At 37.4% G+C, this 18,780-nt stretch overlaps 2 protein-coding genes across 4 annotated transcripts in view; one reads left to right on the top strand and one right to left on the bottom strand.

The window, feature by feature from the left end:
- Window positions 1–3,876, top strand: part of LOC137393017 (E3 ubiquitin-protein ligase RNF146-B-like) — a 42,659-nt gene extending 38,783 nt beyond the window's left edge. Inside the window, exons 2-4 of one of the 2 annotated variants that reach the window (XM_068079408.1) lie at window positions 2,041–2,120; window positions 2,795–3,089; window positions 3,178–3,876. In XM_068079408.1, the coding sequence (XP_067935509.1) occupies window positions 2,809–3,089; window positions 3,178–3,661 (765 nt within the window). In that variant the 5' untranslated portion in view covers window positions 2,041–2,120; window positions 2,795–2,808 and the 3' untranslated portion in view covers window positions 3,662–3,876. Of the gene's footprint in view, window positions 1–1,847; window positions 2,121–2,794; window positions 3,090–3,177 lie in introns of those variants that run through there. The other variant, XM_068079401.1, reaches the window with a different exon arrangement.
- LOC137393002 (1-acyl-sn-glycerol-3-phosphate acyltransferase epsilon-like) lies at window positions 3,871–18,655 on the bottom strand. 2 transcript variants are annotated; one of them, XM_068079389.1, is made up of 8 exons: window positions 18,629–18,655; window positions 13,689–13,914; window positions 13,375–13,453; window positions 12,630–12,682; window positions 11,889–11,978; window positions 10,814–10,904; window positions 8,320–8,620; window positions 3,871–4,233 (listed from the first exon to the last, which is right to left on the bottom strand). In XM_068079389.1, the coding sequence occupies exons 2-8, from the start codon at window positions 13,905–13,907 to the stop codon at window positions 4,023–4,025; spliced, it is 1,044 nt and encodes a 347-aa protein (XP_067935490.1). In that variant the 5' UTR covers window positions 13,908–13,914; window positions 18,629–18,655; the 3' UTR covers window positions 3,871–4,022. The 2 variants fall into 2 exon arrangements, with proteins under 2 accessions (XP_067935490.1, XP_067935486.1); XM_068079385.1 differs by having other exon boundaries at window positions 3,874–4,233; window positions 12,567–12,682.
- Window positions 18,656–18,780: the final 125 nt, after the last annotated feature.

Below are 18,780 nucleotides of genomic sequence, written 5' to 3'. Positions count from 1 at the left end.
CCATAAAGTAAACCCATCTTCAAAAGAAGATTCACCGTAAAACCTCTAATTGAATGCCACCTCTAATTGAACACCCCCTCTATTTGAACACCACCTCTATTTGACCACCACTGTGAGAGAAGGGTTGAAAAACAGAGCACCATTCTCTAATTGAACGCCACTTTCATTTGACCGCCATGTTGACAATCTTTGATTTTTACGAACCCATAGTATCAATTCTTCGGTAGAAAAGTGTCCACAAAGTCATATTAATAATTAATCGTTTGTAAACGTTACATCAATAACAATTAATGTTATCGTTGTCCAACTCCTAAGATTTTTTTTGTTAAAACTTGGAAAGCAACACCATAGAAATAATTAATAACTGTATCAGGCTAATATAGTAGTTCCTTGTTTAACATGGTCTTGATACTTTGAAGTACATGTATATAAACGGTTTACATCTATGATGGTAGATGAACGACTATTTTTAGGCTAAAGGTTGTGTTTGGCGAGCAAAACTTTTACACATTGCATTTGTGCTAAATGCAACGCGTAAATGTTTTGCTCTACCAAAAAATTGTTTAGACGCTAATATCGACTAGTTATGCAGTGCAAAAGAAGAGTTGAGGTCAGAACCCTTGTGAAAGGTATTGGACGAGCAGAAGATGTTCGTTCCACCGAAAGCAACAATCAGAACGCAGCTATCCGAGCAAACGATGCAAATATTTTTGTTTTAAAACCGTTAATTTTTGTTTCTGCAAGTAATATAAGTATGGTTCGTTTATGTCACTTGTTTATGAATATATATATTTGTAGCATTTAATCAATTATCATAATATAACTTATAAGTGTGCAGATTTATAGCATATTATTTTTTAGCATATTATTTAATAGCATCGTTGCGGTTATTTTAACACGGCTTACAATGGATCGGCTCTCATAACTCCTTTTCTATTGCACGTAAAAAGCCAGTTCTCCCTGCCAACTGTAGCAAACATATCAAAGAGTGCAATGAGCTTTTGTGCAATATTGTTAAATATAGATATAAAATAAAAATATGTTTTCAAATTTAAAATGAAATCAAAATTGACAGTTCTAACAAATTGCAAAGCAGTACACAGATTATAATATCATCGCAGGTTAAATGTAAGCAATAGATATTAACTGTTAGAAATATTTTTCGGTTTCTCAATGCATATTTATTAAGAGATCTCTGACAAGTTGGAGGTAAGTTAGTAAATTTATTGCACCCAAAAGGTTTAATATCGCTCCACCGGCAAAAGAGGACAAAATATAGGTGACATTCGCTTCACCCGTAAAAGGGCCAAATTTATCTTCCGAAAATTCTGATGAGCTATTTGCAAAAAACACCGCCAGCCTCTATTTAAATGCCACCTCCAATTACCACCTCCACTTTAGAGGACGGGTTAAAAATAGAGCGCCATGTCATTCAATTAGAGGTCTTACAGTAAATGGAGTTTTAAATGCTCTATATTGTGAGATGCCTTAAAGTAATAAATTACTTAATAATCAACAAACTGCAATTTATAATAAGTTGTAAATTTAACAATATAGTATACTTCATCGATGAGCTAAGCGATGCAGTCAGACCTCAATATATATTTTTTCTGTTATTGGTTTTGTATGTCAAAGTCTTCATGTTGGAGCAACTGTTTTTTATGAACACATTGTATTTCGTGTAGTTCATTACACAGCCGAAGCGACTGAATACAGGGCTTGCCATGTTTTTCCTATGCTGGTAACTTGTGTGATCCTGTCAACAATCACATTGCTTTCGTCAATGCCCCTCATTTTATTTTTCAAATCAGGATCAGGCTGTTATAGATATTATGAGCTAATTTTGATGATAAAATTTCATTTCCCAAAATTAGTTGGGAGACCAAGAAGGTAATGTATTTAGCGGACCTGGCAAAAGAACAGCGTGTTGTTTTTAGCATATCTATCATTGAAAACTGCACTGCTATTCAAATGCATATGCAAAAAAGGAGTTAATCATTAATCATGAGCGAACATAACAGGTAACATTATAATTTATAGAATCGAGATCAGATAAATCTGCAGACTCCTACAAGCTGACCAGAACTTTCTTGGATTTGAATCTGCCTTAAATATTCAAAGTATGTTGTTTAGATATTACCATCTAAAGTGATCAGTGGAGGCTCAAACTATGTTTTGGCATAGGGCAAGTACACAAAATGAAGAAATTTTAAGGGATAGTTAGTAGAACTAGAAGATGCTAGTAACAACGATTTTATGAGCTTTTGTTAGAGAAACTTTCACACTTCTAATGGTTGCCTACATTTGAACGTTATTCAAAAGACTACCATTTGGATAGAATCACGAATTGACCTTTTTAGAGTTCGTCACAGAATGTAAAATACATCGCATAAAAACCTTTGACATGTCGGATAATTTCAAGCCCAATTATGATGAAATGGCATGGTACAATCATACACGTATATACCACTTTTTTTTTATAGTATTGCCTTTTACCCTTTTGAATAAACAAAATTTAACAAACAGAAAATAAGAACCTGATATAATGCAATCATCGACAACACTTGTGGAGTTGCGAAATTAGTTAGTTCTAAACAGATCTCAATAATTATTTTAGATGGCAACAACTAAGCAAAGGCTATTTGCAATTGTTTACTTAGCTTGCCGTTTTTGCTGCCACATGTAGATAGCCCTCAGGGTTGATAAAAGTCTGGAACTAGTTACAGCTCGTTTGTATTTGCATGTAGTGACAAACCTTGACAAACAGATAGTGAAAATGTTATTTACATTGTAGATAAACAAGTGAAGATGGAGTGTCCAGTGTGCTACCAGGAATGTGTGCATCCCGTGAAACTACCATGCAGCCATATATTCTGCTACCTGTGCCTCAAAGGAGTAGTAACGCGCACAAGGAGCTGTGCTATGTGTCGGCGAGTGGTGCCTCTCAGCTATCTAGAAAATCCTGAGATGGTTGACAAGTCTGACTTGGAGCCTCACACTCTTACTGATGAGATTCAGTGGTTTTACCAGGCCAGAAGGCGTGGTTGGTGGCTCTATGAGAAACGAATAGCCTTAGACATAGAACAAAGGTCAGTAGCTAACATTGTAACATCTCTAATGCAGTTTGCGCCTGCTGCTATTAGCAGTCCTCATGTGATTTTTCATTGATCTCACTAGGTACCAGGAAGATCCAAAAGCTGTATTCGATCTGCAGATAGCTGGTTTTCTCTACACTATAGATCTGGAAAACATGGAACAGTATCGCAAAGATGACCGAAATGTAAGCCGAGCTATTAAGCGAGACTGTATTAAACATGTGAGTGAAGTTCAAGGAAAGGCAGGTATAAGGGTGTCTAATGCTTCAGCAAACCGAACAGTTGAAGGTGGTTCAACAACTCCTCCTACATCTAACGCTGCTATCGCTTCAACACCGCATCAAACTGAGGCATGGTCCGAAAAAAATTATGTAGCAACTTCTCAGAATGACATTGCGCCAGATTCCCAAAGAGATCTTTCTACCAATCCTGGTCAAAACAATAATGCAGCCAGATTTTCAACAGACCCTATAAGACCTACAAGGCAGCCAGTGGACATTTCCCAACTCGTGCAGAATATGAATCTCGGTCATGCTGCCCACTCGAGTGATGATGAGCCCGAGTAGCAATATTCTGTACTTTGATATCCTTTGTCACTTTTATATATGCTTATTCGCTCCCCTCTGCTTGGCTTATTTTCCAAAGCTAAACTCTTACAAGGCAGCTTTCTTAGTGAAAATACTTTGTGTATAACTGTTGATATCGGCAAACAGGTAGTGGCACAATATCAACAAAAACTTATCTTTTTTAAATTTTCAATATAATTCATTTTGTACACAAACTTCTCTTTATTATCAAATATTTTACATTGTGTCGAAAATGTACTACACCTAGTGGCTCAAATGTAATTATTCAATTAATAGAACTTTCCAACCTGAGTTCGAAAAGAATTGTAAAATATTCTTTAATAAAAGCAACTAGGATCAGTCAATGAAATTTCATCCAGACTATGCCAGCTAGGCCACCCAGTGATGTGGCAACAATATAGCTCCGTCTTCCATATGGATGCCAGAGGGTGAGGGCAGTAATACTGAGGAAAAGGCAGCTATACGGCAGTGTTTGGGCCCAACTAGTGACAGGCTCATAGTGTGTGTCTCCTTCAACAAATTTTCCTTTCTCCATAAATTTAGCCATCATTCTGTACAAACAGACCATATATTATTATATTTTGCACCTAATGTGATTGTGTGAAAAACCAGATCATACTCCAAACACTCAGTACTAATTGCCACCTGCTATACTCTATATTATCAATACTATATATTATATATACTATCTATGATATTAATGCTACACTCTATGATATCAATGCTACACTCTATATCAATGCTACACTCTATGATATCAATACTACACTCTATGATATCAATGCTACACTCTATGATATCAATGCTACACTATGATATCAATGCTACACTCTATGATATCAATGCTACACTCTATGATATCAATGCGACACTCTATGATATCAATGCTACACTCTATATCAATGCTATACTCTATGATATCAATGCTACACTCTATGATATCAATGCTACACTCTATGATATCAATGCTACACTCTATGATATTAATGCTACACTCTATGATATCAATGCTACACTCTATGATATCAATGCTACACTCTATGATATCAATACTACACTCTATGATATCAATGCTACACTCTATGATATCAATGCTACACTCTATGATATCAATACTACACTCTATGATATCAATGCTACACTCTATGATATCAATGCTACACTATGATATCAATGCTACACTCTATGATATCAATGCTACACTCTATGATATCAATGCTACACTCTATGATATCAATGCTACACTCTATGATATCAATGCTACACTCTATATCAATGCTATACTCTATGATATCAATGCTACACTCTATGATATCAATGCTACACTCTATGATATCAATGCTACACTCTATATCAATGCTATACTCTATGATATCAATGCTACACTCTATGATATCAATGCTACACTCTATGATATCAATGCTACACTCTATGATATCAATGCTACACTCTAGGATATTAATGCTACACTCTATGATATCAATGCTACGCTCTATGATATTAATGCTACACTCTATGATATTAATGCTATGCAATTTTTGTATAGACGTGGAGTTTGAATAATTGTTAGTAAAGGGAATTTGTTTAAATTCAGAGAAATTGCTCCAACCTTCACGGAAATTAGCCAGCAAGCGTAGGCAGTGTCTTGTATAGAAGCGAGATGATGTTTGTATTATGAGTAACACAATTGCAGTCACGATAATAACAATATTATATAGGTACAACCGTAGTAATGCAATGAGAATATGATACGTAGTAGTTGTGATAACGTCGGTGTAAGCTGCGTGATAAAAATCTAAAGTTACTCAAGAATTTTTTGTATATCCGCTTCTTGAGCTCTTCAGTCCGGGTGAATAAATGTAGATTAAATACGAGTGGAATGCGTAAAGAAATTGCCATCGCCAGATTAAAAACAATTATAAAAGGTACCTACGGCTATACTATTACAATAAAAATAAGCAACTGATACTATATGATAGTCTAGGTCGAACAGTACCGTCTAGCAGCCCTATCCTATTATCACTACTATACAATTGTTTGTTAAAGGGCGATTTCCGGTAGACAGCCGAACGGTCTTCATCTATTTAGCTGTTATCATATTTAGCTCTCCAGGCAGCTCCTCTATCGATAGTTGTCCTATCTATATAATTTCACTTCATCGCCCCCTCCTTAAACTGGAGTCCGTCCTCGGACTCCGGGGAGATAACTTATCGCATGGGTCACGTAGTCTCTCCATCTTCAGGCACCCGTCGCTTCCATTCTGAGCGCCTTGGGCAGGGAGGAACCGTTACTTCCGACTCCCCCTCCTCATCACTAGCGGACTGATATGTCCCTTCTTCGGACCCATCCTCGGACCCCGTCTCTAACCCTGGGATTTCTTCGTCTTGGACCGGCAGAGGAGTTCCTGACGGTGGGTCTATGATCTCCTGGTATTCCTGGACCGCTGCGTCGGGTACTTCTGTCTCGGCTGGGCCTGTGGCAGGTGTCGGAAAAATTTCATCCATGGTTATCTCCTCGTACTCAGCTGGAATTGGATCTGGTGGTGTTTTCACGGTCGTGGTTGTCTCGGTAGCGGTGGGTGTAGTTTCGAGATACAATTTGATCCGTCCTTCGTGTTGGACTGTACGCTTGCCGTGTCGTTCCATCTCGTATACCTGATACGGAAGACTCTTCGTAATTTTGTACGGCCCGATATACTTCAGCTGGAGTTTAGCCCTCTTTCCTTTCCCCTTGTAGAAGGATTTCAGCCATACTTGGTCTCCAACTGTAAATAGAGGTGGGACATCCGCTTCTCCACGGGGTCGATACTGTTGGTATCTCAGGAGTTGTCCGGCTTGTTGCAATCGCTCCTGTAATTCGACGGCATATTCCTACTCCGTAAATTCTGGCGCCTCTACAGGATGGTGAATATCCGGGGGCAACCGAGTTTTCCTTCCCATCATCAGGTAATTGGTGGATTCGCCTGTTACGCGGTGGGGGTGGCCCAAATAGTCCTCATTATCTGCGGTAACAGTCTGTCCCACTTATCCACCTCTTGTCTTGCTAGTAGGGCTCGCAGCGAGTTGCCCACCGTTCTGTTGAGACGCTCAACCACAGTGTTGCCTTGTGGTCGGCACGGAGATGTTTGCGTCTTGTCGCATCCCCAGATTTCGCAGCATGCTTGGAAGAGCTCCGACTGGAACTGAGCTCCCTGGTCGGAATGGATGACTTCTGGGATGCCGAAATATGCGAACACTCGCTCATCCAAAATCCTTTCGATGGTGGTTGCCTTCCCGTCTGGTATCGGTATGGCGTCGCTCCAACGCGTGAAATGGCCTGTGAGTACGAGTATAAGATTATTTCCAGCTGTGGTAGGGGGGAGTGGACCGCACAGATCAATTGCCACGATCTGCCAAGGCCGACCGGCGTACAGATGAGTCTCAGCTCGGCTGCGGCGGTGATCGGTGCCCTTGGCTTGCTGATAAGCCCCACACATTCTGACCAGTCTCTTTACCTGACTCGTCAGGCCAGGCCAAAACCAATTTCGTCTCAGCACAGCTATGACTTTGTTCGCCCCAAAGTGAGCCTCCTGATGAGTCTTTTCGATCAAAGACCTCCTTTGCGCACGGGGGCAGATTGCCCGGCGTTTCCCTTCAGGTCCCGTGATCTGAAGCTCCTCTTGTTCTGTCAGAAACAGGTGGCTCCGGGTTTTCCACAGCTGTGCTGTTTCAGCGCTCACCACTCGAGAGTCAATGCTGGTCTGTCCCAATATGGCCTGGATAATGGGCCGTAAGTTGGGATCATCCTTCTGTTGCTGACTCAAGCGTGATATCTTAGGGGTTTGTACTTCCCGGGCTCGGGGTAGAGCTAGTTGTTTCGGAGTGGTGTGCACTACATCGCTCTATCGACGTGGTAGAGGCGACGCCGTGTTCAGCTCTTCTGGATTCTTCCGAGTTTTTCGATCGCTGGCTATCACTTGGCAGCGTTCCATAGGAACAGGGGCAGAGAACCGTGGAGGTCGTGAGACTTTGACATTGCTCTCTTGCGGTGTAAGGGCCCAACGGTTGTTGGGCTGGTGTACCATGCTACCCCGGGTTTGTGACACGACCCTGGGGTCTGCCACCTGACCTGGTGCAAGTTCGTACTATGATACGGTGGTCTCTGTTTTGTCGGAGGGGGTAGAAGCCACCAGTTGGTGGGTGCAAGGTTGCAGTGTCCTTACATCATGAGAAGATACTGTGCAGCAAAAAATCTCACTATTTAGCAAGCCTTTCATAATGTAAAGAAGCGGTACTATATCCGCACACACAATAACAACTAGTTCTCTACTATCAGGAATGAGTCACGTAGTAGTAACACTTTGCTCCACTTTGAAATGGTGGTGGATAATGACATCAACATATCATATTTTAACACACGGCAAAATTTTTCCGTAACATGGCAGTTGTTGTTTATCAAAATTAATATCTGAATACAATTTTTTAAATATTAGTTTATCAAAAACATAAAACTGACTGTTATACTCAGCTTTTAAAAACGCCTGAATAATACCTACTGCAAAGGCATCACATAGAGAAATAGTGTGGATCCAGCGCCCCCAAAGCTGCATATGCCATTGTGCAAATTACATATCATGAAGATGTAATGAATACAAGTACCTGTCCTTGCGTTCATAGCAGCTATGGAGCCAGCGAGTCAAGGCCAGTTTGTCTGTATGCGGGATGTCCGCTACCTTTATCTTTTTGATGTTAATATGTAGCTTAGGAGAGTAGCTCTGAATGAACTCAACCATCCCAGGAGCCTGAATCCTCTCATATTGCCCATCTCTTGAGAGATGTCTTGTGGATTCGTAAGCTATGGTGATGTCATACACAGACTGAACATGATTGTGGAGCTCTCGGAGAGCGAGGAATGTACCTCGATACCTCGGTGACAGTGCATGCTCGAGTAGTGGCAACCCTGAAGGTGGAGCCAAATATATGAAACTGACATGTTTCTATCATATGCCAGATATAAGCTCAATCATAGCCATAGATAAACTCCATGCCTGCATATTCTATATTTGATGCGGAGTTGAATAGTGTGTAAACATAGACTTCATCTGCTTTATATCATAAACTGCTTCCACGTGTAATAAGAGAGTGGGTAATATGTAAAATACAGTGATTGTCTCATAATATTCTATTATTAAACTAGACTAGCTTGAGGAATGTACTGTACTGCTGTATCTGTAGCAACTTGTATCAGCCTTGTTTACTTAGGGTCTCTGTACTGTATACCATAAAAAAACTGTAGAAATATACTGTGTATTTTGTATTTTTGTATGTTTTTTGTTTTGGTTTTTTTTTGTAAAACTTTGTATGTTTTATTTTTACCAACTTAAACACAAACATTAAAGTAGTAAAGACTAGCCTACTATAAAATCTAAAAACATCTTATGAAAGAGTACGGCAATAAATCCTAGCAAAGATCGTTGGAAATAAAAAACAGCAGAAAAATTGTTTCTCTTCTATTTATAAAATTTTTTAACAGAACAAATTAAAGGCTTCCTTCGGTTAAGTAAAAAGTTGAATATTTGGTCAGTCTGAGGCATGAAAATCTCAAGATTTTTAGTTAAATTGGCCAAGGTCAGAGGTCAAAGGTCAGATACGTTTGAATGCTTAAGTATGACTGCACGAACAAAGTAAAAGCAAGAACACAAGCTATTGTTTAAAATTCGCACTACAATTTTATGGCAAATTATCATAGAACTGTTTATTGCCATCTTTTATGCTATATATAGCACTAGATAGTGAGCTCTTCATAAATGTACTAACTACATAGCACTATATACAAAACACTAGACACATTGCACTACATACATAGCACTAAATTCATTGGACTACATATATTGCACTACCTACGTGCACTGCATTAATTGCACTACATACAGGTACTGCATCAATTGCACTACACATATTGCACTACATACATGCCCTACATCTATTTAATTTATTTAATCTATCACGAGCATCTATATTTGATACGGGTCTTCGGTAAAACCCGAAGTGTTTGTCATAAACTAGTGCTACGAGAAGTTTTATACTGAGCCTTTTATTGGCCTTTCAATTTACGTGAGAACATCACGTGTCAAAACAATAACCAAATGGATTGACTACGTCAGAGAAATAAACTGATTCTAATCTACGGCGGTTTCGTGACAGCGGCGATTAACTGTTCGTTTTTGAGCTTTTAAGAGCTTGTAATCACATTTCCATATATTTTGCACCCACAACACCACAGAGTAAGACATGGTGAATCTTTTGATACTAAATAACTGTAATGTGAATTTTGTTGCAAGTAAACCTTTAAATAGAGCCATCAGCAAACAATATAAAAGTGGTGTACCTAAAAGATATAAATATAGAGGAAATTATATCCTGTATCGACCTAAAGACTGGTTCACACTATATCGCTGTATCTCGGCGTTGGTGCCACTATACTTCGGTGATCGTCGATGATAACCATGTTCACCCTCACATACCCATCCGCGTTTGCATCAGGAAATACCCTGTGACATTCATCTTTTTAAATCTTCGCAAAAACCTCTTTGTTTTTGCATGCGGGATTCAAAAACTAGTCCCGCAGTGACTATCATGAACGGATATGAATAAATCACGCTATCCACGACCGCAAATTACCATTGCCGAAATGGTTCACATTTGAAAGGCGGTTGTTAATGCTCGGCGAAACATCGGGAAAGTTTGACAGCTGCAAACTGTCAAACGTGTCTACGATGCTTCATCAAAGACATCAATTCACGGTTCACATAATTGATGATGGACCCCGAAAGGGAAACGCTGACAAATGACGACATAGTGTGAACCGGCCTTAAGCGGACCCACATGCATGCACGCACACATCTACATGGTACACACACATATGCACAGGGAACACACAGACACGCACAAGACATGTCCACATACACAAGTTACACGCATCTACAGAATGTGCACACATGCACAAAGGGTGAACACATAAGACGTAAAGTGCTAACACACTCACAGGACAGAAAGCACACATGCATGAAATACAAAAGCATGATACACACGTGCAAGAAACAAAAATACATATAGTCATATACAGGAAAGGCACATATTAGGTGAGACAAACCATTATTACTAGCAAACTGCTTGCTCTTGGCTAACACAGTGGGCTTGTCTGGGTTGTAACGAGTTCCTTCTGGGAAAATCACTAACCAAGTCTACAAGAATGTACACGATAAAACTGTTCTCCTGTTTACTTGGTCGAACGAAATTAGTAATATTTTACCAAAGCTCCGTGTAAAGGTGAAAACACACTAGGCGATATTTAGAGCGATATCGTGCTGCGTGGTGCTAATCTGTGCTAGAACTCACTCAGCGTGCTCATGCAGAGCAATAACGCTAGACTTTCTCTACACAACTTTATCGCTAGCGAGATGCATTTCGATTGGTTGGTTTTTACCCGAATGCAATTTTATGGCGGGTAATTCTTATCGATGTTCACCAATGTACAGCAGCGACAATTTGCTATTTTGTTACGATTGAAACATCTTCAGAAGGAACACTGAATTGTTCACAAATTTAATAATAGCACTCCCAGTCCTGTACACCATAACAAACAAAAATTACAAAAAATCCGAGTTGAAAACCAACACTTGGAGTCAATCGTTGCGCAGGTTGACCATCTTGAGAACGGTAAATATTTAATATATTTAATATAAAAAACCACTACAAAATAAAATACGTATAAAAATCGTAAAAATATTACAGTTAAAAATACAATAATCGTTTTTTCTTACGTCTTCTTGTAGTGCAGGCAGTGTACAATCCGTGAAAGTGAGATAGATTTAATAACAATTGCGTAAGTTGTTTACGTTGTTTCCTAGACGGCGCCATTTTGACTTACCTAAATTTATTAACAACTTCGAAGAAACTATTGATACGGAAGTTTATTGGCAGTTTATGAGAGCGCCCATTATATCGTTTGCTAGTGAATCGCTCAAGTGCGTTTTTGTACACGCCAGCAATATCTCCGCCCTCCTCATGACTAGGCGATAAAATCGCCTAGTGTGTTTGGACCTTAATGACAAGTAGCATGACTACATTTGTCTGCTAGCAATTATGTACAGATTGTAAACCTTGAATAATAAACCGCCGATAATTCGGATACTTCCAGCTAGTTAATAAGTATGTGTATGACGCACCGGTATGTTGCAGTTTCTCAGGTAGTTCAGCTGATACACAGTCTTGCTTTCCTTGAAGCTGCCGTGCCGACCTACATTTATGCATCCATGCTACAACAGAGCAAAAACTTAATTAGATGTGTAATCCTTATCTGTAATTGTTATGTTTACGCTTGTCAATTGTCAAAGTTGCACATCATTATATAATGGAATGCAACACCTAATTACAGCTTGTTACAAATACACAATTACAAAAATTCTTAGTTTAACTGCAGACTGATTTGGTGAGGTTTTTATGTGCCAACATCTGACCAGCCAAATTTCTAAATATAAAAACTGCTAATTGTTGGTAAAAAAAAAATTGCTATTTAAGATGTATTGTATTAGGACCGCCCGATTGCTGTGATGTATTGGCTAAAAGTAATATATTTAAATAGTATCTTTTCAAAAGGTATCTTTCAGTAACAAGGCTAGAGTAATTACATCAGTGTCATGATGAGTATCAAGTGTCAGATTTAGCAGGTGCTCGTTGATGTTTTTTATTTCCTGCATACTGGGATATTGAAAGGGACGTTTCTGGTTCGAAAATGAGCTAAGACTCGCATTCTTTCAGGAAAAATCAGTCAATTCATATGGTAAGAATGCCTATACATGTATGATACACTTGTGAGAACAAGTTTTACTGCGGCTGAGCTGTACCTGCCAAAAATACAGTCCAAACAGTGGAATATATTTTAGCTCATCTTTCTGCATATATCTGACCTTTCCCATAGCCTTTGCTCTTAATGTCAGCATGTTCATGCAGATCCAGTCAACTGCAAACCATAGAGTGCAACCGAAGCTGAAATATACAATGCTTTAAATGGTTGTAAAACCAGTCATTCAATAAAATAAGAAAGGTTCACAAACGGAAAACCATACAAAATGGGCGAATTGTCTTTTTATTTGAGTGTTTTTGAAAACAACTAGAAATGAGTAAGCCTCAAATACATTTTTGGAACAACAACGCCTTGCACCAATTGTGCAAGAGAGTCTCCTCCAAAACGAAGCAGTAGAAATTTATTACATGTCTCAGACCTGCTCTAAATTCTTGCTGTCCAAGTTTTGGGAACTTTACAGGAATGTCAGCAACACATGTGATGACTAGAGCAAAATGTTTGTTAATTTTGTTTATTGATGGATGGAAAGGAGCTGCTTGTACAAACTCAGCAAATTTGGAAATTTAGAAATCTATAATACAAATAGAAAAAGGTTTATGGATGTTTGGTGGAATCAACTACAAGCTTGATCATTGCCTGAATCATTGAAAAACTAGGTTTTTAAGTAGCACAGCTGTGTTTGGTTCGCAAGCTAGCTATCGTATTCTTTAGAAATAGCTGTGTTAGGTTTGCAGGCCAGCTATCTCATTCTCTAGAAACAAAGCATTCGCTCAACCCCTTGCTTATTAATATGTAGCCTTAGACAGCCTCTAATAGCACATTGGAAAGGTTTGGTGAGATAAACAAACCGTTTGTTTGGTGATTGCTTATAACCAAAACATTTTCTTTAGTGTTAAAGAACTCCTTATAGTCTCCGGAAAAGACAGCCTAAAAACAAAGATCTCAGGTTATACATAAACAAGCAAAACAAAAAAAAATTTCAAACGCTGCAAGCAAAATGGCACATAAATCAAATAGCAATTTATTTGTTGACCAACAGCCACACGACACCTTGATTAAAGCATGTGGTCCAAGCGACAAGATAGACAATGATAGACAATGATAGACAAGATACAATCTTACTGTACTACAGTCTACATTACAACCTGACAATCAATATTACCTTAGTACCATTCATGTTTGAAAAGAAGCACAAAACAGTCCGCTGAAAAGAGGACCAAATCACTTCATCGATAAACTCGAACGTCTTGTTTCCCAATGCTGGTTTGACAAGCTGAAGTATTTGTATGAGACAGAAGATGAGAGGTGAAGGAGCAACCATGCATAGGGCAGGCACCAGCCATCTGACGCCGTTTATAACAACAGCTGGTGCCAGTAACATTGCAACTCTAAAACATCAAAGAACAAATTAATTTTTCGTAAGAGGAACAGACGACTTCAATATGGAATCACGTTAGGATATTGCACTCGACACATTTTTGTGACAAACCTTTTGACACATCGTTCCAAAATTGTTTATATCTATGTTCATTATGTACTAATTTTTGTAGATTTTAAATAATACGTGAACGGCGTAATGCTTGGCTGAACTAAAGCATACAACTGATAACTTATGAATAATAACTCTCAGTAGTACGTACTATTGTTCAATAACAATTACTCAAAGTCCTTAGATCTAAAATTAGTAAAAATTCGTAACTGTAATGCGTCTAGCACGACTGGTCATTGCTAACAATTAACTGCAATCAAAATAAAAAATTTGCAAAGCGAAACTACGCTGAGCATGGGTTGTTAACATATTTGTTATTGGCTCAACGCATACAGGTAATTGTTTTCTTTCATTCAAGGACAGTTACAATAGAGTAATTTAGTGGTTTAATGGTTAGAGTGCTGGACTGTAAATCGGAGTACTGGAGTTCAATAGACGCGCAAGGAAATTTTATTGCTAGTGCTCTTGGCGTGGCTTCGGACAGAGGTGGACAGCACTCTTATTATAGTATAGATTTATGAAACAGGCTCTTATTATAGTATATATTTATGAAACACAGGCTCTTATTATAGTATAGATTGCAGATTGCTCAGTTGACACAAGCATTTAAATTTAGCAGGCATGGTTTCTTCATTATATTTGTGTTGTGTTTTTCTATTCGCTAGCAAACTGAGAAGAACCTGATTTCATTTCAAGAATAAAGATTTCATATTTCAGTGCTTAGACAGGAAGAGGTTTCAGTATATATACATTACCCTTGGTTGTGCTCACTTAATAGTTTTATATCAGCATGCTAGAATTCTTTTGCCTAATAAGATATTTTTGTTGATTTTTTTACATTCTTACAACAAAACAGAATTTTATGAATTGAAAGCAGCTCTCCGGGTAATTCATATGTGATTGACAAAGGCTACTTGAACTTGCTAGCAGCATCGCTAGCAAACGTATAACTGTATAAAATCGTGCACCAAAAACAACTAAATGAACTATGTGTTGATGCGAACATTTAATGGAGCTTGTCTAGCTACTAAAATTGAATGGCACAGTATCAAATCACTAATTTCCACTGCATGCGTTATATGGGATAATTATGGTATGTGCTTATTGTACGAAGCAGCACCTTGCACAAGTGAATATTCTACACTCAACTGTCAGTCCCAATGCATTTTTGTAATGTTGATCTGTAATTGAGGACACATTTGCTAAATAAAAAAGCCAGTTTAATTTGCAGATCTTTCAAACACCATAACACATTTTACGGTCAACATGGCCTCTTATGTACTGGCATGAGATAGAAAACTGTGGAACAGGTTTTGCGACAAAGGTTGTAAATAGAAACTCCAATAGCTAACAATTTGCAAAAATCAAAAATATATTTAGCATAAAACAAATCAAATCTATATGAGATTTTCTGATTGCCCACAATGATTAAAGATAAAAACAGACAAATAAATGCTATGAGTAACATTGTTTTGTTTTTATTCCTGTCGCTCACTAACTGTACCAGTGTTGAATTAGTGTCGCACAATCACACTACGTAACTCGTATAGGGGAAGGTGGGCACGTTGCAACAAAAAAATTTTGGGTATAACGTTTTTTCCGAAAATATTGGAATATAATGTAGATAATAACAAAGGATGCAGAAATATGTTTTCCATTTGTATGTCAAATGCCAATTATGGTGGTTGTATACTTTGGAAAATATCACAAAAGTACTAATTGCATAATCGGTGTGTCAATGTGCCTGGTAGGGGCACGTTGAAACAAACTATGGGGCATGTTGAAACGTCTTTGATTTCATAGTAAATTTTATTTTTACAATTGTGTTTTCTTGAATTTATTTTCAGCCCAACAATTGAAATTTCCACCATTTATCTGAGCAAGAAAAACTTGAAAAGAGTTTGCTATGAACTTCAAAACACCTTGTACAACAATCACAACAAAAAAACTACCACAGTAAAACAAAACCTATACACATCTATAATATATCTCTCAAAATTTGTCGTTATGTGTTTCTGTGTGTTTGTCCAGCTATAGCTATTGAAATCTTTGAATTTAAAATTCCGCATTCTGATGACTTTGAACTCATGGAGACTGCAACCACAAATTTTAAATTCAAGCGCTCTACCACTGAGTTATACAAAGCGTGGTGACCAAAGACACAATCATATATTGTGTAGCGTATGCACACGCTAAATGACGTATTATTTGAAACATTATGAATTTTATTAATTCTTTGAAACACAATGTTTTTTTGTGTTTTCTTGAACTTCTATTTTCATTTTTTGGATGGTTCAATTGCTAAAAATCGCAGTCAAGGCCAATTCATTTTACGTGGATAATTGTATTATCTCCGTAGGAATAACCTGGACATTCCCTCTCCGTTCAGTCAGACAAAGAGAGCACGATATCTCATTTTTACATTTGTACCAGTATCGAGAGGTATCAGTATCATCGTATTCAAAGTTCTGATGGATAGCTTCTGCTGGAACAGTAACCTTTTTTATACACACACACTTCTATGCACGAATTGCCTTTATTATTTCAACATAATCAGAATTTTATTTTGTTTTCTCAACTCGTATTAATTGTATCATTACCGAATCATCTTGTATTGTAATTATAGTAAAACAGACTTAATTTAGCTATTACTTGCTAATTATTTTACATTTGCATTCAAATCCTTTTGTAGACGTTTTATGTTTTTTTCAATTTATTTGACCAGCACAAAACATTTACCTCGTAATATGAAGTTTTAAAGTTACAGTTGTTTGACAAAGTTTGAAAACTGTTACAGTTGTTTCCATTTTCTCTCTTAATTTATTTCAAATACACAAAACACTTTTCTCATGATATGTAGTTTGAATGTTAGAATGGCAAATGTTGTTATATGTTAAATACAAATCAATTTTCTGTCCAAAGACTTTTATTACCCGGGCAATGCCGAGTAGTATAGCTAGCTATATTACCCGGCAACGCTGGGTAGTATAGCTAGTGTTGATATAAAGATGAAACTTTTCTTTCTATGAATTAGTATTTGCAGTCATGATATTAAAATTGTCCAGAAATTAAGGGGTTCATCGAGAGGATTAACTTTTAGCTACGCCATCAAGGTTTGTATCAAACAGCAGTTTCAATGCTACTCGAGCTGTTCCCTCTATAAGGGGGAGGGTAAGTTGGGTAAGTAATAGAAGGGTAAGTTGTGAAATGTTGCAACTTGCTCCTTCATTCTTATCATTAAAACGTGTTGCAACTTGCCCCATACCCTTTGTGTTTCAACGTGCCCACATGACACTGAGTAACCAAAATGTTCATCCCAATTCATGATGATGCAACATCATGAAGTTGGTGGGTGCATTGTGAAGAGAACATGTCTATAGCTGCCTCCATTGACTTCTGTTAACATGGGATGATGTACAAAGAAAATATGCAAATTTCTAAATTTGGATACGAAAATGAAAGGGTAAAACATTATCATTAAATTTTACATAATCATGGCTCACCTAAATTGCTGTTCTTTTCATTTCATGCAATTAAAATATCTCATAAGATGACCTAGAAAGCTCTTTAAATAGTAAGGTAAGAATTTAAAATGATGTGAACAAACAAGAAATTTGAGGAGTGTTTCATTGTGCCCCACGTTGCAATGTGTCCCACTATCCCCTACTAGTTTATATTCAAATCTCTCCTACTACATAATCAGAGTATCTATCTACAGTAATTTGATTAAGAGCGCTCTTGTAAATTGTGGTAAATATATTGCTGAACACAATTAGCGACAATGCTTAGGCCACCACTAGCTTTGAGAAACCTAGAAAACACAGCCAGCCAACCGTTTGAGTATCACGTAACTGACTAAACTGATAGCGCCCGAGTGAGCGCCTTCAGACATGAGTTCATGTATAGTGAGCCGTTTTTCGTCTACTGAACCAATGTTCATCCACCTTGTTGGAATACACTCATATATTTCCAACAGCTCTAATGTTTTAACAACCATTCATGAGATCTTGTGTTAAGTAGTTTCCTTCAGTAGGTCTTTTTAATAAGTCATCTCTCAAATATTCCCAACATAAAAATTTAGAACTAATTAAAACCATATACTCAAGTTCTAATCTAAAATGTAACAAGTTTTTATTGACATTAATCAAATTTCTCAGTTTCCAAACGAAGCTACGACAATTAGTGGTATGTTTATGATGCGCACATAGGGAATCTAGCCAATATCTAGGCTACAAGATTGAGCATTTAAAGTCACATTTTCATTCTAACCGTACATAATATTATTTAATAATTTTTGTAACAATCCGTGCATTAAAAAAACATCCGAATTTACAACTATTCCAGTTTCGATAAATGTTAAGATTTAGTTTACGAATGGTAAGATTTAAAAAAGATAATTATTTGTGAGATCATAGCCTGCGAGTTTCAGTCAGTTTGAAAAATGTGTAGCTATGTTGGCGATTATATGTAATCAGCAGTACCATGGACATAAGAAAACAGTTTTGCATAACTTTTATAACATTTTAATTTTATAACATTTGTACAACATTCCGCAAACGAGTTAGGAACTGCGGGCTAGAAACTCACAAATAGTTATCTTTTTTAAATCTTACCTTTACGAATAGTCAAAGGTCACACTGCGAATCAAACGCATGCTGTTTCCTGTGACTTTCCCAAAAAATATATTTGTTTAATTTTTTTTTTAATTTAATTACATACAAAACTTTGTCATATTATTTTTAAAAATATTTTTCTAAACTAGACA

Source organism: Watersipora subatra, chromosome 1, assembly GCF_963576615.1.
Source record: "Watersipora subatra chromosome 1, tzWatSuba1.1, whole genome shotgun sequence".
Classification (NCBI taxonomy): Eukaryota; Metazoa; Bryozoa; class Gymnolaemata; order Cheilostomatida; family Watersiporidae; genus Watersipora; species Watersipora subatra.
The sequence above is the reverse complement of the archived record's forward strand: the minus strand, read 5'-3'. Positions and strand labels throughout refer to the sequence as shown.